This window comes from Pipistrellus hanaki (genome assembly GCF_964339955.1).
Source record: "Pipistrellus hanaki genome assembly, chromosome: 3".
Taxonomy (NCBI): Eukaryota; Metazoa; Chordata; class Mammalia; order Chiroptera; family Vespertilionidae; genus Pipistrellus; species Pipistrellus hanaki.
This window is the reverse complement of record NC_140505.1, coordinates 120,148,748-120,173,910: the sequence shown is the minus strand read 5'-3', so window position 1 is coordinate 120,173,910 and position 25,163 is coordinate 120,148,748. Positions and strand designations below refer to the sequence as shown.

Below are 25,163 nucleotides of genomic sequence, written 5' to 3'. Positions count from 1 at the left end.
CTTTTTTGGGGCATGTGTGTGAAATATTGGCACTTACTATATAATGTTGTTGTAGTATGTTTGCTGTGATGTTGAAATATTTTGCATGGTGTCTCATGAAGAAAACACACTCAATAAATAATCCATAACTTTTATTATTAACTGGTATTATGCCTATAATTAACTGACATGGTTGTGCCATACATTAAATGCAGGAATCATTTTATATGGCTTTGGTTTTACATTTTGGGTCAGTGATTCATGTGGGAGATTCCATTTTTAACTGTAGGCTGTGTTGGCAAAAATAAATTTTGAATTTACAAGTTCAAGAAATATCTTTTCTCTGTGTGTCACTCGGTGGAATTTCTAAAAAAGAAAGCTTTTCCTCATCTCTGAAAATACTATCTAAAAAAGGAGAAAGATTAAATTTATCTCTTGACCTGAAGTTTATTATATCAAATAAAAATAACTCCATAAATCTAGCAAAGTGAAGAATACAATTCCATATTTCAGATAATAGAAAAGACAAAATTTATTCAATCACTTAGCAACCTTTTGAAGAGCTTTTATAGAAAGTTGGAAATGTAAGCTGATTTTATTTGCAAAATAAAATATAATTATTTAAACACTTCACAAAAAATTCTAACTCTTTGCATATCAACATATCTAATGTGATATTATTAATATATTCAATGCCTGATTAGTAGCTTACTGATGAAAAGGTGCAGAGCTAAGCTTCTGTCATGAGATTGTTTATGTTTACTTTTTTTTCTGTTTTTTACTTTTGAAAACTAATGCTTTAACAGATAACTTCCCTACTCTTTTGCATATTAGTAGATTTCTTGATTTGTTTTGACCGTTATATTTTCAAACATTGCAGGAAAAATAAGTTTTAGCTGAACTTTCAGATTGTGCTTTTGGATCAAACACCTGAAGATAACCAATAGTAGTTGCTCCTAAAAACATTTTCCCAACACTAAGGATGAAGCAGTCTGTATTTTCCAATCATATGCTATGCCTAGACTTGATCCAGTCCCCCTACTCTAGTAGGTCACAATCAATTTGTCAAACAACTAAAACTAAACTTCAAATCAAAATAAATTTAGATAGACTTATTTCTTGATAAAAAATTACAAAACAATTTGAAAGCAATAATGAAGCATACTAAAATAATTCGTTTCAGACATATTTGATTGTTCTCACATGCAAAGCAAAATACACTTCAGTTTTCATTATATGGTTATTTTTTCTTATTATATAATTTTTTCTTAATTTGATAACTATTTATTGTTTATTCAATACTAGTGGCCAGGTGGACAAAATTTGTGCATGAGGTGGAGGGGCGTCCCCTCGCCCAGCCTGCAACATCTCACAATCCAGGATCGCTGGTTTCTAACTGCTCATCTGCCTGCCTGCCTGATCACCCCTAACTGCCCCCTTGTGACCCTGATCATCCCTAACCGCCTCTGCCTATTGTCCTGATCACTTTTAACTGCCCCCCCTCTGCCAGCCTAGTCACCCCCAATTGCACTCCTGCTGGCCTGGTCGCCCCACACAGCCTGCTGTTCAGTTATTTGGTCATCCGTCACTAACCCCCCTCCTGGCCTGGTCACCCCACACAGCTTGCTGTTCATTTGTTTGGTTGCCCCTAACTGCCTCCCCTGCCAGTCTGATTGCTGCCAACTGCCCCCTGCCAGCCTGTCATCCCATACAGCCTGATGTTCAGTCATTTGGTTGCCCTCACTGCCCTCCTGCCAGCCTGATCGCTCCACATAGCCTGCTAGTCAGCCGTTTGGTCGTCCTCCATTAACCCCCCCTGCCGGCCTTGTCACCCCACACAGCCTGCTGTTCGGTCATTACTGTGAGGATGTCCTGACCAATTTGCATATTACCCTTTTATTAGTATAGATGTAAATCATATTGTGCTAGCAGAGGTAGCAAGATAAATCACCTTAACTTTTTTTTCTACTAAAATATTTGCAATCTAGTAGATTTTGTGTGATCACAGTTCAAGAATACATTATTATTCAGGAAAATAAAAGCTAAGTCTGGAGCTATGAGTGTGAGTAAATGATTCCTTTTTAAGTATGTGCTTTGTATATCTTCATGCTTATTGAGAAAAATGATCAAAAGAATGATCATTTAGGGATAGTTATATTGTGGTTGAATTTTTAGGACAGTTTCTATCACTGAAGTAGAAAGTAATGCCTGCATCTCACTGATTTTGAAAGCTTATCAAAGTGTAAGAACCACAGGCTTTGAAGGCAGGCTTGTCCTATGTCCTCCTGGTACTGGGGCCTTAGGGAGTGGGGAGGTCAGTGCATAGGCCTTGGACAAGTCACTTCATCTCACTAAAACCTTAGATTATTCACCTGAGAAAAGTGGGGTAATGACAAGTACCTTCTAAAATATATATTTTATTGATTTTTTACAGAGAGTAAGGGAGAGAGATAAAGAGCTAGAAACGTCGATGAGAGAGAAACATTGACCAGCTGCCTCTTGCACACCCCCTACGGGGATGTGCCCGCAACCAACCTACATGCCCCTGACCGGAATCAAACCCGAGACCTTTCAGTCCGCAGACCGACACTCTACCACTGAGCCAAACCGGTTTCGGCAACAAGTACCTTCTATATTGCTTAGATATAATGCACCTAAATTAGTTTTCCTGTTGGTCCTCAAGAAATTCATAGCAGCAAACCAGAAGCCTATGGCCTGTGACATGAATCTGAAAATATTTTATTTGACCTTCAGTGTCTTACACGCACACACACGTGATGCATGCGAGAAGAGTGTAGGCTCCTTGTCCAGGTTTCATTAACTCTGTCACCTTCTACTATCCGGCACCTGGCCCTTCATACAGTTACACTGCCTGTCTGGCTCTGAAAGCATTAGTGTTTGCAACTTCCCTTCAAAGGTGAAATAGGGCAGACATTCCTTTCTTATGAAACTCTTCCAAAGTACAACTACATAAAAATTGTAGACCTGATAATAATAGTTATATTTTAAAATAATTCATCTGAAGGCAGAACAGCTTACATGTTAATAGAAGGCATTTTCAATAAAAGAACACCTGGCACCAGATAATTGAAAATATTTTTTGTCACCTACATTCAAAGACTTTTAGAATCAAGGAACTATTTTTACATCAGCAGTAAGAAAGGGGGAGCTGGTGATGCTGGGGTCTACCTGTGACACTGGATTAAATAAGCGTGAATAAAATAGATGAGTGTTAAATGAAAGGAAAACAGCTAAATCTCTAGGACTAAGAAAATAAAAAAAACAACAGAATTTTCCTCAAGAAATTGTCTTGGTAGTGTATTGGCCAGAAATCTCAGTATTCTTTAACAGTGATATAGAAAAGAGGTTAAATTCATTTACTTTATAAATTCTTTGAGTTTGGGTTGTGAGGAGAAGTTAAGATAAGAGACATATCTATAGACTGTTCATTAATATAAGGGCATAGAGCTCTCAGTATCTTTATTAGTACAGTGGTAGAGCAATCTACCACTTCTTGGGACACGTATCTTTTTCTGAGAGAGTAGACATTGTTTTAGGAATTTATTCTGGTCTTATCCATGCCTTTTGATGTGGACATCAAACATCTATAAATATTCATCATCTCCATAAAGGTGTTTGAGTGTCTATCATATGCTCAATAGTTATGTAAGTGATTCAAATGGAGCAGTAAAACAAAACAAGACAAAAAATTACATCCCTTATAAATTTTTATGTCCAGTTGAAAGGCATATGATAAACAAGTAAATCAGTAAAATATAAAATATTTCAGGTGCAATAATGCTGTGAGACTAAAAATGAGAGAAGGGGGTGGGTGTGTGTGTGTAAGTAGCATGGATAGGGAACACTTCACGGAGAAAACATTTTAGCGAAAGGAAGAGGGAAAGGAAATGTGAAAGAAAAGGCCTGGCTTGTTTAAGAGGCCCCTTCACTGAACAGATGGGGATAAAATGAAAAATTGGAAGGTGAGTTCTAAGGGGTCAGACAGTACATAGCTTATAGGTACTGCAAGTCCTTTGATTGCAATGTAAACAGAAGAGGTATCAAGGACAACTCCAAGGATTTTAGCCTGAGCAACAGTAATAGGGTTGCCACAGGTTCAGATGTGTAGGACTTCGAGTAAGCCTGGCTTCCTAGGGGAATAGCAGGAAAACAATATTGAGAAATCTAATTTTGAGAGACCCATTGGAAATTTAGACACAGGCATCAGGTATCAGGAGAAAAGGATAAGCTGGAGATATAAATTGAGATTCATAAGTCATTAGCTGTTTTTTTTTGATCCATGAGACTGCATGCACTTACTCAGGGAGTAAAGGTAGACTGAGAAAGGATAGCTCTCCATGACTGGGCAGGAAGCTGAGCCAGTAAAGGTGGCTGAAATGGGAGTAGGAAGCAGGCTGAAGGAAAATCAGGCAGGTTCAGTGTGCTATTAGCCAAGTGAAAAAAGTGCTCCAGGGAGTGAGAACTGGATCAAGTGCTTCAGAGAACTGAGAAGTGGTCCCTAGATTCAGCAATAGGGAGGTCAAGGACAATGTGAGTAAGAACAGTTTGAATAGGACAGTATGAATAAAATAAACTGAAGATAAAATGGTAAGAAAAAAACCTGCTACACAGAGAAGGTTAAACTTCAATAAAAATAGTTAAATATATACTGAGTGGCCAGATTATTATGATCGGTGAAACCTAGCGCATGAATTCGTGCATGGGTGGGGTCTTTCCAGCCTGGCCAAGGGGAGGGGACATGGCAGTTGGCTGGCCTGCCTGCTGGTTGAACTCATGATCGAGGGGACAATTTGCATTTTAGCCATTTATTATATAGAATATACACTGAATAGCCAGAATATTACGCACTCAGGATCATAATAATCTGGCCACTCTGTATACAAAAGATAGAAAATGTCTAAAATATATTATTTAAATGAATATGTAAAAATGGAAACAGTAAGTCACAAAATAAAATTTTCACAAATATAATCTTCTTTTTGATTGAATAGAGTGAGAAAGTGAAAAACTTCTAAACTTTTCACCTTAGCTAGTAAGATGATTTGAAAATGTTACAAATAAATAATATCATTGTGTCTTTTGTAGTAACTTTCCAGTATTCTCTTTTAAAGAGTAGATAATATGATGTCAAGTCTAGTGAGAACTGGATGTATAGAAAAAGGACAATTAGCACATACAAACATACATATTCACATTCATAGACACAAATCCAAAAACGAGAGGGGAAACTTTTAAAATGTCTTTGAGTAGTTCCCATATCTAAGAGCCTAACAACTCAATATATATATTTATATCAATGGTAGTTTAAAATGAACAGCTCCACAATTTTAAAAAAATCTTTAAAAACTGTAAACAAGTTTTTATTATATCTGAGACTTGATATCAAAATTTCTTTCTACATGTATTTAAAGGAATGCTGAAGTAAACAATATTTGCCTTATTGAACAAGTTTCATAACTAACACAATACATCCCAGATTATGGTCTTTTGAGATGAAAAGAGCATTACCACAGGGAATATTATGGAAAAAGCACCTCAGAGATAGCATTCAGGAAGTAAAGACTGAAAGTGTTATTAATCACTCACCTCCCTGATGTCCCTCTGATATTTAGTGTTCATTTCTTCCGTTTTAATGAGATCCTTTCTTGCTGTCTCTGCTTCTTGTTCTACCTCTCCCACTCGGGAAGAAAGTGCTGCTAAACGTTCTTTCATTTGGGCCATTTCATAGTTTTGCTTTTCAAGCAATTCCTGTAGTTCCACTATTTGACTAGTGTCATCAGTTGAGTCTATAGAACCATTGGACAAACGCTGCAGGAAAAGAAAAGACATAGTGCATAGGATTATTTCATCTTCTATTTACAATTCATCAACTTAAAGAAATGAAATGGATACAGCTTTCATACTGAGAAATAGGAACTCTAAAAGAGTTAATTTAGGAGAAAAACTAAGTCTCTAACAAGAACTCTTAATTGACAACCTATATAATAAAGAGGTAATATGCGAATTGATCCTCATGTCTATGTTGTCACAAGATGGCTACCACTGTGTCGTCACAAGATGACCCTCGCATATCATCAGAAGATGGCTACCACAAGATGGCCGCCCCATGTTGTCACAAGATGGCCACCTGCACATTGTCACAAGATAGCCACCAAAATATGGCTGCCCCCATGTCATTACAAGATGGCCAACAGAAGAGGGTAGTTGGGGGAGACCAGACCTGCAAGGGAGGGCAGATGGGAGTGATTGGGCTATACGAGAGCAGTTAGGTGTCAATCATGCTGGCGGGGGAGCGGTTAGGTGTGAATCAGACTGGCGGGAGAGCAATTAGGGGGCTATCAGGCTGGCAGGCAGAGTGGTTAGGGGCAATCAGGAAGCCAGGCAAGTAAATGGTTAGGAGCCAGCAGTCCTGAATTGTGAGAGGGATATTCAACTGCCAGTTTAGGCCCAATTCCAGATTGGAGAGGTTGCAGGCTGGGCTGAGGGACACCATCCCCAGCACACAAATTTTGTGCACTGGATCTCTAGACTACATATAAAAGCTTAAGTGACTGGATGACCAGACAACCGGATGGTAGCTATGATGTGCACTGACCACTAGGGGGAAAACACTCAATGCAGGAGCTGCCCCTTGGTGGTCAGTGCACTCCCACAGCAGGAGTGCCATTCAGCTGACTGATGGGCACCAGCTGGCAAGCACAGCTGCAGCAGGCAATAGGCTCTCCCATGGACACTCATCCTGTGTGCCCAAGCAGCAAGTGTAGTGGGGCCAGCATGAGTGGAATTAGTGCCCAGCCCAGGCCCAGGCTCTTCCCTGGCTGCCTGCCGCTTCATGCACTACTACATCCCCCAAGCAGTCCCAGATTGCAAGAGGTTCACGAATCCATGCACCAGGCCCCTATTTAGAATACAAAGGTAAATCAGTGATTTTCAAACAGGGTAACAGAGGCATTGGAACTAAAAGGTATTATATATTTACTAGAGGCCTGGTGCATGAAAATTCATGCACTGGAGGGGGGTCTCTCAGTCAGGCCTATCCCCTCTCACAGTCTGGGAGCCCTCAGGGGCGGGAGGTGACCTGGCAATCAGGGGAACGTGATGCCTCCATCACACTTCTACTGCTGCCACTGCCAGCAGTGCAAACCTCAGCCAGCCCTGGTAACCTGAGCCTCGGTGGCCCTGGGCAGTTTGGCAGCTGACATCAAGGCTTGCCTGCGTCTCAGGCCAGCCCTGGGTGGCTGGGGAGCTGAGGGGACTAGGGGACTCCAGAGGCAGGCACATAGAGCGGCCAGATTTGTCAGGAGGTAGGCCTGGCCCTTCCGTGTGCCTGCTGCCCAAGTGGGGCTGAGGGGACTGGACACTGCCATCTTATGGCTGTGGGCACCACCATCTTTGTGAGGGCCTGATGGTCAATTAGCATATTTCCTATTTATTATATGGGAGTAGAGGCACTGGCCTGCAGGGATTGGCTGAAACCAGCAGTCCTACATCCCCGAGGTCTATATTAGTGCCTGAAGTAGTGCAGATGGCCTGGGAGGAGCCCAAGCCTGAGCTGGGCATCCTCCTCCTCCCTCTCATTCCTGCCCCGCTGTGCCTGCCACTGCCACCACTCAATAGCACTGCTGCAGAGGCAGGAGAGGCTTGTACCACTGCAGCTGCGCTTGCCAGCAGTGAGCCCAGCATCTTGCACCTGTCAGTCCCCAGCCAACTCGCGTCTTGGGGCTACTGCAGAATCTCATTCTCCACAGGTGAGGAAGATCCCCGCCCACCAGACCCCTGCCCCAGCCCGAGCCCTCTGTAGTGCACTCCACCTCGGCGCTACTCTGTGCCCATTGGGCCACCCGCCTCCTAGCTGGCCACTTCACTGAAGCCACAGTGCTTGCCTGGGAGCCACCTTTTTGTGTGCCTGAGGACCTCCAGGCTGCAGCTCCTATCTGGCTGCTTCACTGAAGCTTCCTCTTCCTTCAGGTGCTCTCCTCAGACCCCGGGGAGCTTGGCTCTGGCAGCCTTGCCCCTCCATGGCTCCCTGCAGCCTCCTCCCCCCCCCCACACTGGGTTCTCCCAGACTGCCCCACCTGTCAGGTTGCTGCCAGGGCACCCTGCTGTGGACAGGGGGTAAGGGTATGGGGAGTAGCTCCAGTAAAGTTTAGTAAACCCCAGATTAGTGTTGGTATTTGGCTGTGGGCCACAGGGGAGTCTGCCTGAGTGGGACAAAATTGTGCTTAGACCCGGAGTGCTGCCCCCAGCCTCGCAGCCCCGCCCACCCTGTGAACGGTCATGATATAATGGCATCCTGTGTAAATATGCATATTCCTCTATTATAGTTAGATAGATGATAGATAGATAGAAAGATAGATAGATGATACATAGATAGATAGATAGATAGATAGATAGATAGATAGATAGATAGATTATATATAAGATCCTATATATTAAAAGGCTAATATGCAAATCCACATAAGGACTGGTGGAAGGACCAGATGGTATGACCACACACTGACTATCGGGGGCAGATATTCAATTCAGGAGCTGCCCTCTGATGGTTAGTGTGCTCCCACAGGGGGACTGCCACTCAGCCAGAAGCCCTGAGCTAGGCTCATGGCTGGTGAGCTCAGCGGCAGTGGTGGGAGCCTCTCCCACCTCCACAGCAGTGCTAAGGATGTCTGACTACTGGCTTAGGCCTGCTCCCCGTGCTCAAATTTGTGCTCCCCGAGTGCACAAATTTCATTCACTAGGCCTCTAGTATATTATAAGTAATATTACATTTATGTAACAGTATATTATCTATATATATAAAAGCCTAATGTGCTAAGTGTCCAACTAATTGGTCGACCACTTGGTTGACTGCTATACCAGTCACTGTGATGTGTGCTGACCACCAGAGGGCAGGCACTTCGACTAGTAGTTTAGCTTACTGCTGGGGTCCAGCCAATTGGGACTGGGTGAGGTGAGCTGGACATGCCCTGGAACCCTCCCCTTGGTCCCTCTCCAGCCTCTAAAATATTTATTCTAATTAATTTCCTTTCAGTGTGCATGGATTCATGCACTGGGCCTCTAGTTATTAAATAATAAGTAAGGGCATAGAAAACATGTAATATTTTCTATTTTTACTCAAGATCCTGTGTGCAACTGCAAGTTTCATTTTCAATTCAGTGACACTGGGATGAAGAACTAATACAACATTTTCTTTTAAAGAATGTTGTTCCCCACTGTGAATGTGACTTAGCTGGAACAAGTCTTGATCTCTATATTGCTATCAAAATAAAAGTTATAAGTGCACAAAAATCTATGGAAAGAGGCGTCCTCGCAGGCGCACACACAAAACGGGGTTTGTTGAGTTTCCCAGTAGATGAAGACTGGAAGGTTGGTGGAGAGTGACAAGCCTGGAGAGAACTTGAACACTCCCCACCCTTTCCCCCAACTTGCATCTCTTTCGTCCGGCTTCGGAGTTACATCTTCTTATAACAAACCTGCAATCTGCAATCAAGAAGATTTACAGACTCTCTTGGAGGCGGAGCTTGAAGATGGCGACCGAACAGATGGACTTGTTCTGACCCCGGTCCCAAAACAGATAGAAGCAACATCTGAGTCGCTCAGGGAATGTTGATTAGCAGCTAAGGGGCAACGGATCACTCTAGGAAGGTAAGGAAGTGTCCACTGGACAGGTTTTCCTGACCAAGCGGCCAGCACTCCCGACTTCTCCCGGAGCTCCGGGCTCGGCGCAAAGGCGGCGCCACCCTACCAGGAAGGGAGCAGCTTCTCTGAGGCCTGGAAAACCCACAGCCGAGGAGTCCATCGAGCACCTGTGGCGCCCCGATCGGAGCAAGTGCGTGGATTCAAGAAAGCTCTTCAACCACCCACGGAAAGGTCAGAGTTTGCGTGGCTAGCCTGCGAGTTCAGGCTACGATAGCCCCATTGCTCCCGCGAGGCCCCGCCCCCAGTGCGGCCCTGAGCGCCGCGCCCCGGAGCGCCGCGAGGCCCCGCCCCCAGTGCGGCCTGGAACGCTGCGGCCCCGCCTATATTGTAGCCCAGGAGAGCTGCGAGGGCCCGCCCCCAGAGAGAAAGAAGGCCAGAGCAACCAAAGTCTGGGAGGTCAAACTGGTAACACTGACACCTAAGGGCTGAACTACAAACTGCCTTTTTTTTTTTTTTTTTTTTTTTCTTTTTTCTTTTTCTTTTTCTTTTAATTAATCAAAAATAAATGGACACAAATAACTAAGATATAGCCTACCTAAAATTAAGGACTACCTTACAAAACTGAGGTGCAGTGAAATGCTGGGAACTGCAAGACTCTCTGATCCAAGAACCAGGCATACCAAATACAATAACAGAGGAAGTGATTGAACTCTACTGGACAATTTTATGCTAATTATACTATTCTTTATTTTATTTTCATTTTTTACATTTTTTATTTAATTTTCATTTTTTACATCTTTTACTTCAGAAACGATTTTTTTTCTTTTTTCCTTACTTGATTTTACCTTTTCAATTATTACATTTTTCAATCTCTATCATCACTATTACTACTGCTATTTTGCTTTTTTTTTTTTCTTTTCCTCTCCAGTACCATTTTACTTCGTCTTTATTTTACATTGGGAGTAACCTTCATTCTATTTTAATCTCTACTATAGCATCATTCAACCCTATCTCAATTCGACCTTTACCCCATCACTCTCTTACTAAACTTTAGTCTCCAGTTTATCCTATCCCTTTCCGGCTTTAGTTTTTCCTCTATTCTTTCTGTATACCCCCTGCTAAAGCTCTCACTATACTCATAGACCTAAGTTCCAACCCCTGATACAAGTGTATAAATATCACTCTCTGCACTATATTAACTAGTTAAAAAAAAAAAAAAAAAAAAAAAAAAAAAAAAAAAAAAAAAAAAAACCACACACAAAAAAACGGTTCTACTTTCTATCCTTTTCTCATTGTTTGAGTGGAGGTTGATTATTGTAAATATTTGTGCTTTTCAGTGAAATTGTTATGCTTATTCCTGTGTTGTTATTGTTGCTTTGTATTTTTTTTAAAATCCTCTGTTTTTGTTTGTTTCTTTGACTTCTGTATATCATAACCTTACTTAATAATAGTGGATATTGTATTGTAGTTTGTATTAATCTCCAAGTATTGTTACCGGCATTGGCTGGGCTCAGTGGTTGATCTATGGCAATTTTCTCCACATATATATAGTTTGTTTCCCATTTTTTTTAGTTTGCTTCTTTTCTCTCTCTCTCTCTCTCTCTCTCTCTCTCTCTCTCTCTCTCTCTCTCTCTCTCTCTCTCTCTCTCTCTCTCTTCTTTTTCTCCCTGTTTTCTAACTTCATTTTGTCATTACTTTATTTCTTCTTTGACTTTTTTTTTTTAATTTTTCTTTATTTTATTTTTACCTTCCTTCCTTCCTTCTCTCCTATACCCTAATTTGCCTATCGCTAGGGGTTACCTTTATTAGAGGTTATTAATATTGTAAATACATTCCTGTTAAGTGCCTCTCGTGTTGTACCTGGTAGTGTTGTATTTTGCACCTATAAATTAATGCAAGAGAAAGAACACCACATAACCAGACATCCTGAAAAGAGATACCATAGGAAGACAAAGAAACACCCCACAAATGAAAGAAAAGCAGGCATCACCAGAAAAGGAAGTAAACGAGCCAGAGGCAAGCAGCCTACCAGAGCAAGAGTTCAGAATAATGATTATAGGTTGGCTAAAAAGAATGGAAGAGAAATTTGACAATAACCAAGAAGAAATGAGGAAGAACCATCAGGAATTGAGGAAGAACCAAGAAGAAATGAAAAATGACATCACTACCATGAAGAACTCAATAGAAAGCATCAAGAGTAGACTAGATGAAGCGGAGGACCGCATCAGTGAGCTAGAAGACAAGATGGAAAAAAATACCCAATTAGAGCAGCTTCTAGAAAAAAAGATTAAAAAGCAGGAGGAGAGCCTACGGGAGCTTTGGGACATTACAAAACAAAATAATATTCCAATAATAGGGGTTCCAGAAGGAAAGGAAACTGAGGTAGACGTGGAAAAAGTATTTCAAGAAATAATGACAGAAAACTTTCCTGAGATAGAGAAGAAAAAACCCACACAAATCCAAGATGCTCGCAGAGTCCCAAGCAAAATGAATCCCAGAAGACAGACGCCAAGGCACATTATAATTAAAGTGGCAAACAACAACGACAAAGTAAGAATCTTAAAAGCAGCCAGAGAGAGACAGAAAGTTACTTACAAAGGAACCCCCATCAGACTAGCAACTGATTTCTCAACAGAAACATATCAGGCCAGAAGAGAATGGAATGAAATATACAAAGTCATGCAAAGGAAGGGTTTGAATCTGAGAATACTGTACCCAGCAAGACTATCAATCAAAATTGAAGGGGAAATCAGGAGCTTCACAGACAAAAAAAGACTGAAGGAATTTATCTCCACCAAACCAGCAATGCAAGAAATGCTAAAGGGTCTACTGTAAAAATAAAGAAATAGGAATTGAAGAAGGAACATGGGTATAGAATAAAAATGCCATCAAATGAGTACCTATCAATAATAACCTTAAATGTAAATGGATTAAATGCTCCAATCAAAAGACATAGGGTGTCAGATTGGATAAGAAAACAAGACCCTTACATCTGTTGCCTACAAGAAACTCACCTCAGAAAAAAAGATGCACACAGACTGAGGGTGAAGGGATGGAAAAAAGTTTTCCAGGCAAATGGAAAGGAAAGAAAAGCTGGGGTAGCAATACTTATGTCTGACAAATTAGATCTCAGAGTGAAGGACATAACAAGAGATAATGAAGGCCACTTCATAATACTAAAGGGTACAATCCAACAAGAAGAAATAACCCTGGTAAATATATATGCACCCAATACAGGAGCACCCAAATACATAAAAAAACTGCTGGAGGACATTAAGGGAGAGATTAATAGCAATACAATCATAGTAGGAGATTTTAATACCCCACTGTCACCCTTCGACAAATCATCTAAACAAAAAATCAGCAAAGAAATATCAATCCTAAACGACTCACTAGACCAGATGGAATTAATTGACATCTTTAGAACATTCCACCCCAAAGCCACAGAATATACATTCTTCTCAAGTGCACATGGGACATTCTCAAAGATAGACCACATTTTGGGACATAGGCAAAGTCTCTTCAAATTCAAGAAGATAGAAATCATATCAAGCATCTTCTCAGATCATAGTGGCATAAAACTGGAAATTAATTACAATAAAAATAATCCAAAGAAATCAAATACATGGAGACTAAACAACATGCTATTAAACAAGGACTGGGTTACCAGAGAAATCAAGGAAGAAATTAAAAACATCCTGGCAACAAATGACAATGAAAACACAACAATCCAAAATCTATGGGACACAGCAAAAGCAGTTTTGAGAGGGAAGTTCATATCCTTACAAGCCTATTGCAAAAAACTAGAAAAAATGGTAACAGATGAACTAAGTCTACAACTCAAAGAGTTAGAAAAAGAGCAACAAGAAAAGCCCAGTGTAAGCAGAAGGAAGGAAATAACAAAAATCAGAGCACAGATAAATGACATAGAGACCAAAGAAACAATACATAAGATCAACAAAAACAAGAGCTGGTTCTTCGAAAGGATAAACAAGATTGATGGACCTCTAGCCAGGCTAACCAAGAAACAAAGAGAGAGGACCCAAATAAACAAAATCAGAAATGAAAGAGGTGAAATAACAACAGACCCCACCGAAATACAACAGATTGTTACAAAATACTACGAACAACTCTATTCCAACAAACTAAACAACCTGGAGGAAATGGACATATTCCTAGAAAAATACAAACTGCCAAAACTCAATCAGGAAGAATCTAAAAATCTCAATAGACCAGTGACGTGGGAAGAAATTGAAACCGTCATCAAAAAGCTTCCAGCAAACAAAAGCCCAGGGCCAGATGGCTTCACAGGAGAGTTTTACCAAACATTCAAGGAAGAACTAAAACCTATCCTCCTCAGACTATTCCAAAAAATCCAAGAGGAAGGAACACTTCCGAACTCCTTCTATGAAGCCAGCATCACCCTAATACCAAAACCAGATAAAGACAACTCAATGAAAGAGAATTACAGGCCAATATCCCTCATGAACATAGATGCCAAAATCCTCAACAAAATTCTAGCAAATCGACTCCAGAAGAACATCACAAAGATCATACACTATGACCAAGTAGGATTTATTCCAGGAATGCAAGGATGGTACAATATCCGCAAATCAATAAACGTGATACATCACATAAACAAATTGAAAGATAAAAATCATATAGTCATATCAATTGACGCAGAAAAAGCATTTGACAAAATCCAACACCCTTTCCTGTTAAAAACTCTTAAAAAGGTGGGAGTACAAGGATCATACCTCAACATAATAAAAGCTATATATGATAAACCCACAGCCAACATTATACTCAATGGGCAAAAACTAAAACCATTCCCTCTAAGAACAGGAACAAGACAGGGATGCCCACTCTCGCCACTCCTGTTTGACATAGTTCTGGAAGTACTAGCCATTGCAATTATACAAGAGGAGGAAATAAAAGGCATCCAAATTGGAAAAGAAGAAGTAAAGTTATCCTTATTTGCAGATGACATGATATTGTACATAAAAAACCCAAAAGACTCCATTAAAAAACTAATTGACTTAATAAATGAATTTGGCAACATAGCAGGATATAAAATTAATGCCAAGAAATCCATGGCATTTCTATACACCAACAGTGAAACTACAGAAACAGAGGCTAAAAAAGCAATTCCATTCACCATCGCACCAAAAAAATTAAGATACCTAGGAATAAATTTAACTAAAGAAATAAAGGACCTATTTGCGGAAAACTACACGACACTGAAAAAAGAGATAGGGGAAGATGTAAGGAGATGGAAGAACATACCATGTTCATGGATTGGTAGAATCAACATCATCAAAATGTCCATACTTCCTAAAGCAATCTATAGGTTCAATGCACTCCCCATTAAAATACCAACGACATATTTCACTGACCTAGAAAGAACTCTCCAAAAGTTCATTTGGAACAATAAAAGACCCCGAATAGCCACAGCAATTCTGAGAAAGAAGAGTAAAGTAGGAGGGATCTCAATACCAGACTTCAAACTATACTACAAAGCCACTGTTCTCAAAACAGCCTGGTACTGGCACAAGAACAGACAAATAGATCAATGGAATAGAATTGAGAACCCAGATATCAACCCAAATCACTATGCTCAATTAATATTTGACAAAGGAGGCACGAATATACAATGGAGTCAAGACAGTCTCTTCAATAAATGGTGTTGGGAAAATTGGACAGACACATGCAAAAGAATGAAACTAGATCACCAAGTTACACCATTCACAAGGATAAACTCAAAATGGATACAGGACTTAAACATCAGACGGGAAACCATAAAAATACTAGAAGCATCCACAGGTAGCAAAATCTCAGACGTATGCCAAAATAACTTCTTCACTGATACTGCCCCTAGGGCAATGGAAGCTAAAGAGAAAATAAACAAATGGGACTACTTCAAAATAAAAAGCTTTTTTACAGCAAAAGAAACCATCAATAAAACAACAAGAAAGCCCACGGTGTGGGAGATCATATTTGCAAATATTACCACTGATAAAGGTTTAATCTCCAACATTTACAGACAGCTTATACAACTAAATAAAAGGAAGATGAATGATTCAATTAAAAAATGGGCAATGGACCTAAACAGAATATTTTCAAAAGAAGACAGAAGGAAGGCCAAAAGGCACATGAAAACATGCTCAAAGTCACTAATTATCCGAGAGGTGCAAATCAAAACAACAATGCGGTACCATCTCACACCTGTCAGAATGGCCAACATCAACAAATCAACAAACGACAAGTGTTGGCGAGGTTGCGGAGAAAAAGGAACCCTCGTGCACTGCTGGTGGGAATGCAGACTGGTGCAACCACTGTGGAGAACAGTGTGGAGTTTCCTCAAAAAACTGAAAATGGAACTCCCATTTGACCCAGTAATCCCACTTCTAGGAATATATCCCAAGAAACTAGAAACACCAATCAGAAAGGATATATGCACCCCTATGTTCATAGCAGCACAATCTACAATAGCCAGAATTTGGAAACAGCCTAGGTGCCCGTCAGCAGATGATTGGATCCAAAAACTATGGTACATCTACACAATGGAATACTATGCTGCCATAAAGAAGAAGGAATTCTCATCATTTGCAGCAACCTGGATGGAATTGGAGAGCATCATGCTGAGTGAAATAAGCCAATCAACGAAAGAGAAACACCACATGACCTCACACATCGGTGGATGATAAAGATCTTTATAAACTGATGAACCAAGAGACAGATATAGAGAAAGTAAAGCAACAGGCAGACTGTCAAATTACAGTGGGGAGGGTAGGGATATCAGGGGGAGATAATAGATCAACCGAAGGACTTGTATAAATGCATATAAGTACAACCAATGGACATAAAACTATGGGGAGGGAGGGGATGTGTGGGAGGGAGGGGGGCAATAAAAAAAAATCAAGAAAATATGTAAAAAATAAATAAATAAATTTTAAAAAAAAATCTATGGAAAGAAGACTGAAAAGAATTAAGTACTTTGAAATTGACTTTTCCCCTTTCTGAAGTGGCTGCTAGTGTGACCCATGTCTTCAAAAGCATGCCTACAGCCTAGCCACATTGAAAAAGTTTTGTGGTAAAGACAGTACAACAATTAGACAGAAATGGTGCTAAGAGAAAAAGAGCCCAACCAAATTGAACTAACAAAATGAGAAACAACAAAAAAGTACAATCAATTCCACTATAATGCTTGTTTGGAAAATATAAGTTTGTTCCAACACAATAGATATTAAGAAATAATCTGAACATAGGTAAATTTTGTGTCCTCTTACACATTGTTTCATCTCTGAGAATCACTGGCTAAATATAGAAAACTGCATCTACCCAAACCAATCAATGTAGAAACACACAAAATACAAACCTGCACCTTTCCCAAACATCTAGCACTGACCTCAGTTCACTGTGTGTTGAGAGACAAACCATCTGCATCTGTGTTATAAATTTCTGTCTGATTTCGGATACCCCTCCTTCCATCACACATAACTCACAGCTATAACTTTTTTGTCAACAATTCCATCAGCAAACTTCAGGTCTTTTTCAAGGTAAAGAGTCCTATTTATCATAGTGTTTATGCTATTCTTGACCATGTGACATATGCAAAATTGCTACCATTTTTATTAGTTTTATATCTCTTTTTTATGTCACTGGTAAGGTTTTTAATGTGTGCTGCAAATCCCTTTTACTCCTTAGCCCTGTGATTTTTATTTTGCAATTTTGCACAGTTCATGAAATCATTCAGGAATGAGCAAAGAGTGCACTGAATGTCTATACATTATTTCTTTGAACCACATGTGAATCTACATGATCTCAAAATAAAAAGTTTAATTAAAAATAAAGTTATGTCCCTGGCTGCGTAGCTCAGTTGATTAGAGTGTCATCCTGATACAACAAGACTGTGGGTTCTATCCCTGGTCAAGGCACAAACATGAAACAACCAACAAGTGCATAAATAAGTAGAACAACAAATCTGTAATTCTAAATTTGTAATTCTATCCTCTCTCTCTTTCTCTTCTCTCTCTCTCTCTCTCTCTCTCTCTCTCTCTCTCTCTCTCTCTCTCTCATAAAAAAAAAAAAAAAAAAAAAAAAGAGCAACTGACTACAGGAGAAAAGGGGAAGAGCAAAAACAGAAAGCAACATAAAAATAGTGAGAAAGCCCTAGCCAGTTTTGCTCAGTGGATAGAGCATCAGCCTGCAGACTGAAGGTTCCCAAGTTTGATGTGGTCAGGGGCACATACCCCGGTTGCAGACTCAACTCTCATTAGGGAGCATGCAGGAGGCAGCCAATCAATGATTCTCTCTCACCATGGGTGTTTCTATCTGTCCCTCTCCCTTCCTCTCTGAAATTACTAAAAATGTATTAAAAAAAAAACAGTGAGAAAAATGGGCAAAAAAAAAAAAAAAGATGGAGTCAGACTTAAGATAGTATTTTAAGATGTCAGTTAGATCTACAAATCTAATACTTTGAAAATACTTTAATAGTATTTTAAGATGTCAGTCAGATCTACAAACCTAATACTTTGAACTTTAGTTTTGCAGATACTGAACCTCTAATTATCTAATGAAATGATAAGAGATATTAGAACGTTGTAATAAGAGATATTACAACAACTACATAAGAACATTGTCCTTACTACATAAGGACACTGTAGTGGGTTGTCAGATCCTTCTTCAACATCTTTATTCTCCTCTCTGGTGAGATTGTTACCAGCTGAGGGATCGGGCTGAGAATGTCCCCAGGAATTGCTCTCAGGGGAAGGGGACCGCCTTTCCTAAATTGTGCCCCTCTCCCTAGGTGTGCATTAGTACATACAATGCAGTGCTGCACTATTGGGAAACTAATGAGAACAAACTTAAACAGCTTTTATGGACACAGCATGCGAAAACATTGATAGTGACCTTTATGCAGCTCACAACTAACTACACATTGAACTGGAAAAGCCAGTTTCTGATCACTAGGCAGCAATTGAGAACTGGTTTAGGAAAGAAGGTGAGAGCCAATTTCCAGTCAGTTATGTCCAAATTTGTGATAACTAAGGAGAGAGAGAAACATCAGTGTATGAGAGAAACATAAGAAAAAGGTGGAGCCAAAGAGTAGAACTTAATAATTCATCTTCCTGATGCCAAAATTTCTGTTTGACTTCATTGTATCACAAAATTGAAGAGTTCATGGGCATAGATGGTAAGCAGAAGCAAAGTTTATTGAGAGTAGAATGACTCCTTGTAGCAAGCAGGGAGCAGGCCCAAAGTGGACTGCCTGTTAAGCTTCTTTGTCTAGGCATAGATATATACTTTGCTAGCTTCTAATTGGTTCTTTCAAATAATTCTGCCTTAGCAACATCTTTAGTTTTGGTTATATGCCTCACTGCCTTGTGACTGGTTATCTGCAAGCTGCCTGCCTTAATAACATCCATATATTATAAAGGTCAAATCTCCAGTCACCCTTCTTTCCCTGCCTTCCCGGGTAGCCTTAGCGCCCCAACCGCCATCTCTGCCTTGCCCCTGCCACCATGGCTTTGTCCGGAAGGACATCCAGAAGGTCTCCTGGTCTAATTTGCATATTATCCTTTTATTAGTGTAGGTGAGCACCAGCAATGTATCAGGGTGAAAGAAATGTATATATATGCCGAAACCGGTTTGGCTCAGTGGATCGAGAGTCAGCCTGTGGACTGAAAGGTCCCAGGTTCGATTCTGGTCAAGCGCATGTATCTTGGTTGCAGGTACATCCCCAGTGAGGGGGGGGGTGTGTGTGTGTGTGCAAGAGGCAGCTGATCAATGATTCTCTCTTATCGATGTTTCTAACTCTCTATCTATTCCTTTCTCTTCCTCTCTGTAAAAAATCAATAAAATATATTTTAAAAAGGAAATATATATATATATATATATATATATATATATATATATATATATATATATAAAAATAAAATTAAGGGCCAAATCAATTAGGGATTCCATAGGCCAATAATAAAGTCTAATTGTGAATTATGAATGAGTCCTAAACCAGGCATTGAACTAGGGAAGAACTTTGGAACATTCTGCCAATATGATGGGCTAACAAATATTTCCTTTCATTCTAAGAGATTGTTATGCTCCTTATTTTACTTCAAATCCTTACATTTGAATTTACCTCCAAATCCCCAAATAAGACTATATCATTCATTAGAATAATTCCAAGTAACAATATTAGCTAACATTTATTGAGTACTTGCTTATCCAAGAATACATTGCTGGTAATTTTTTGGCTATCAGTATGCATGGGTTTTTACATTACTCCATTTTGTTAACATTTATTAAGTTCTGACTATGTTTTAGGCACTGTTCTAAGTGTATTATGTGTATAAACTATTTTATCTCTATGACAACCTATTGAATACACAAAAGGAAATCTAATCACAGAGTGTACTTTGTTTAATGTCAAACTACTAAAAAAGTAATTTGGTTAAGATCCGAACCTAGGCATTCTTATTCCAGTGTCACATTACCAAGACTCTGTTCTTTCTCTTTTCCTTCCTCTCTCCTTTCTCCTTTCTTTTGTCCATTCATGGTTTCATTTATCCTTTCTTTGATTCAATCACCAAAACGTTACTATCTGTTTTGCCTCTACCATATGTCACCAGGTTGGAGGTTTAGAATATGAAATTTCTTGCCTTAAAATAGCATAATGTGGGGAAAGAAAGAATAAACCAAATCAAATAACCAAACAATTAACAACAAAGATAAAGTTGAGAAAGCATTTAAGCACTGGCTAATCCAAAGGATTCAAAGCTATGACTTTGTGGCATTTTGGCTCATCTATACTGTGTTTGTTAATCTCCACTTTGCTTTTCAGCTCTCAAAACTCAAACCTGGCCTCAGACTCCAGTACAGAATTCACAACTGTTGCTTTTAATTCCCCATCGACTTAAATCTGTTTCTTCCTATATAAACTATCTATTTACAGCCCCTGCAAATCTAAAACCTAGAGGAAAGCAGAAATTATATTTGTACTCCATACCAGTTATTCTCAGCCATGACCACACATTTGAATCCTTGGGAGAATGAATAAAATTACCGAATGGATGCTACTCTAGACCATATCTGTGGGTGAGGTCAAGACATATACTTGATTTTACTCTCTAAGTAATTACAATGCTTAGTTGGGGTTAAGAACCATAGATCTATATTATCCAGTTACTTTTCTAACTACTGTTTCTAATTTAGTCATAAAAACCTGAAAAATTGTCTGACATTAAAAGGGAAAGAGTAAAAATAAATTATAAAATGAGTAACGAAATGGTTGTAATAAAAAATATGATAATAGAACCCCACATTAGTATTTATTCTAGTATTAACTAGTTTAAATATTTAGTATTTAAAATTAAAAACAAAACTTGAATTCATTCTTTATTTCTGAAAAATGAGAAGGATCAACCTTTTAAGAAAGTTGACCATGTCTTGGCCACTGTGAATAATGCTGCAAAGAACACAAAAGTGCATATGTCTTTGCAATAAATGTTTTCAAAATTTTCAGGTAGATACCCAGGAGAGTGGTTGCTGGGTCATATGACAACTCTATTCTTAATATTTTGCGGAACCTACATATGGTTTTCCATAGTGGCTGTACCAGTTTTCATTCCTTCCAGCAGTGAATGAAGGCTCCTTTTCTCTACAACCTCTCCAACACTTGTTATTACTTGCCTTGTTGATAGGAGCCATTCTAGCAGGTGAGAGGTGGTGTCTTATTGTAGTTTTGATTTGCATTTCTCTAATAGCTAGTAATGTTGAGCATCTTTTCACACATCTGTTGGCTATTTGTACCCCTATGTTCATTACAGCATTGTTCATGGCCAAGACACAGAAACAACAGAAGTGTTTTTTGATAGATGATTAGAATAAAAGATGTGATACATATGTACAGTGGAATACTACTCAGCCATAAGAAATATAAAATACTGCTATTTGCAACAGCATGGGTGGGCTGTGAAAAACATCATTTTAACCAAAATAAGTCAGATGGAAAAAGTTAAGATTCACATGATTTCACTTATATAGGTTCTAAGTATACATTTCTGTGATACATGGTCTGTATATTGCATTGTGTGCCCACTCCCCAAAGTCTAATCATCATCTGTCAACATGTATTTGATGCCCTTTACCCTTTACTACCCCAGCCCTCTGATAATCACCATACCATTGTCTGTGCCCATAAGTTTTTGTTTATTTTTCTTGTTTGTTTATTAGTTGTTTTCAGTTTTGTTAACAAGTATAAAATTGTTTATTTTTTCATAGAAATTATAAGCCATTTTTAATTCCCACCAAATTTAAAAGTAAACATATTTTTATCAGAGGAATAGCTGTTATTTTGAAGTTCTGATATTCTCATAATGTTTAAATGAAAATATAATTCATTTTCTATATCCCTTGTATATGGCTTGATGGAAATATATTCCATTTTATGGTATCGTAACTCTAAATAAAATATGAGTAATTTTTATTCAATGTTAATGTTTATGTTAATTTTGATTAATGATCAATGTTAATACTCAGAAATGTAAAAATAACAAAATATTTTTATATTACAACATGAAGTGAACATATTCAAGATTTCATGTGGAAAAATATTCCCCTGTAACATGTTAATGATCAATATAGTTAGAAGATATAAGGAGGTGAAGTATGTATAATAAAGAATTGTTTGTTTTATTTTTGTTTTCAATTACAAATCTTTAAATGTCTCTTTGTTCAGCTATAGAATAAAGGAGTAACACTGGAGAAGATCTCCTTTCTTCCTGAAAGAATTGCTAAGCAGTCCTTTTTGATATGCACATACGTATAAGATAAATAGGTACCCCTGACCCAGAGGAAGAATATTTCATGAAACCTGACAAAATGTCTCTTACACTGCGTCTTCGTATAAGAGGAGAGGAGGATACTTTTCTTAATTACCAAAAACCCTCAGGAGAGAGAGGGAAACAAACCAACAGAAGACTGGTCTCCATTCAGGTGTGAAGTTCAAAGTTATTCTGAATTTTACAGACAAAGACATTTGGCTGGATCAGAAAGTTCTCCAAGAGTTCACAAGGAGAACTTACCAGGCAGAAAGTAGGATTATGGACTGGGACCAGTGTCCAATGCCTGGCCTTTGGTTCCAGCCCAGGTGTGTGTGTGAGTGAGGAAGACTTTCCTGGATCAGTCATCTTGATGAGTTTGGGAACCTAATTGGAACCAAGCCTCAAACTGGCATAACATGGAGAAGGCGAAATCCTCCCTGCATGACCAGTCTAATAGGGGATGACACCACTGCTGTTGGAACTTGAAAACTGGGTCAGTGACTGGTCAGGCATAGTTTTATCTAGACCATGACACATGAGTGGTGGGCCATCGTAATGACACAGGAATGGTGTTTGATTTTGAGGAGCCCCTATTTTCAAAATGATTCTTTGAAGACTCAAAAGAAGCAACTTCAGTTTAAAATATGGGTGCTCAGCGTTTACATTATCACATTCTCAAGGTCTTTTTTCACAAAATGGGGCGGGGGGGGGCAGTTGCTCTGACTGGTAGGTTTGCTTGCTGCTGGGGTCTGGCCGATAGAGACAGGCTGGGCATGCCCTGGAGCCTTCCCAAAGGGGGCAGATGCAATGAGCAGGTGGGTGGTAGGAGTGAGGGGTTCCAGACTGCAAGAGGGTGCAGACCAAGCTGAAGGACCCCCGCCCCCTCACCAGCGCATGAAATTTGTGCACCAGGCCTCTAGTTTATTATATGGGCCCATACAAGCCCTGAAGATCAGCTAAGTTATGTCTGGTCAGAAAGTGTTGGCTTCCAAGTACCTATCACATGGTAACAAGGGGTATATGTATCAATCATGGATTTGTAATTTCCTTTGTTCCCATGAACTTCTTACCTCGCAGAGAGGAGCACATGGGGCTAAAGCAAGATTCCATAAGCTGTGGCCCCAGAGCATGGCTCTTGCCCAGTTGTAAGAGCCATATTTATAGTGCTCAAACATTTGAATGCCACTGATTTGGAGAATTGGTTCAGGGTAAAATTAATGAAAGAAGTTGTGGGAAAAAGTAAAGAATTTTCTTAAAAAGCATATTCTTGTAGGTAATAAAATAATCAACTTCAGGAAACAAGTAAATATGTATAATTATGAAATAATAAATGACTGCAAACAATCAGATTGGGTTAGAGACATTTTTTAAATCATCAAAACACCTAGAGAAATCAACCTGGTATGAGGGAATGTGAGAGCACACTATTGTCTGGAAGTGAGAAGACAAGGGTCCTATAGAATTAATATCTATAAAATTAATAAAAGAAAAATACCTACTTTGGAAATCTAATATGTGAAAAAATGAAAAATCCACATAAAATTGTAATGCAACTGATTGCTCCAAAAGTATTTAATCAGGATGCTTCCATGTTGTAAATACTGTGTGTTCCTATTGTTTTGAGGATAAAATCAATCTCCTTGCCTGGCTGGCATGGCTCAGTGGTTAAGCATCCAGCTATGAAACAGGAGGTCGTGGTTTGATTTTTGATCAGGGCATATGCCCGGGTTGCAGGCTCGATCCCCAGTGTGGGGTGTGCAGGAGGAAGACAATGAATGATTCTCTCTCATCATTGACTTTTCTCTCTCTCCTTCTCCCTTCCTCTCTGAAATCAATAAAAATATATTTTAAAACATTGGGCTCCTCACCGCAGCCTACAAGAACTTACTGCTGTTCTGTCTCCTGCTGTTCTCTCCCATCCATTAGGCTTCAGTTACCTTGTAGCCTTTCCTTCCAGAGAATGTGTCCAAGAAGCTCTTTCACACTGCGCTTCCTTTGCCTCAGAACCTCTCAGTGTAAAGTGCCAGGTGAAACCCCAGCTTGGTCCTAAAGGAAGTCCTTCGTTGTCATGACTATGTAACGTTATCCCCACTCCTCCCCACCTTGATTCACATTCACTGCTTTTTAAAAAACATTTTTTTTCTTTTGACCTTTTGACCCCCTTTCACCACTTATATGCATTTAATTGTTGCTAGTGTCCTCATCTGTCTTGCTCATTACTCTGACCTACCTAGACCAGGACCTCTTTCCAGGCACCTTTAATAAGATCGTCACAAAATACTTGTTAAAAAATGAGTGCACATGAAAGCCCATGGTATGAAATACTGAAATTACACTATTTAATGCTTGTAATCCATGTGCCAAGATTTTTGTCACTCATCGCTAGTGTTTCTATTCCTTGCAACAAAGCTGTCAGGTGTATTTCCCTGCAACTGATGCGCAGGGAGGCGGGAGCCTACGGTCGCGCACACAGGGCTGGTAATTGGCAGAAATGGAATTCGTATCCAGATCCAAACAAATCAGTGCTCCACTCTGTCTCTCTGACACCCCCAAACAGAAATAATTGATCTCTTCTTTAAACTGTAGTATCATTTTGAAGCCACTTATTAACTTCTGTAATATTTTTTGGGGGGAGGGCCATATTTATGTCTCCTTCTAGTTTCCTGGTGAATTTATTACTGGGACTATGTCTCCCGATTCTCC

At 39.4% G+C, this 25,163-nt stretch overlaps 1 protein-coding gene across 16 annotated transcripts in view; it reads right to left on the bottom strand.

Annotated features, from left to right (window-relative positions):
* PPFIA2 (PTPRF interacting protein alpha 2) overlaps positions 1–25,163 on the bottom strand; it is a 421,613-nt gene that overhangs the window by 95,902 nt on the left and 300,548 nt on the right. For all 16 annotated transcript variants that reach the window (XM_084878850.1, XM_084878843.1, XM_084878856.1 and 13 more), the window contains one exon: positions 5,587–5,808. In XM_084878850.1, the coding sequence (XP_084734976.1) occupies positions 5,587–5,808 (222 nt within the window). The remainder of the gene's footprint in view (positions 1–5,586; positions 5,809–25,163) is intronic.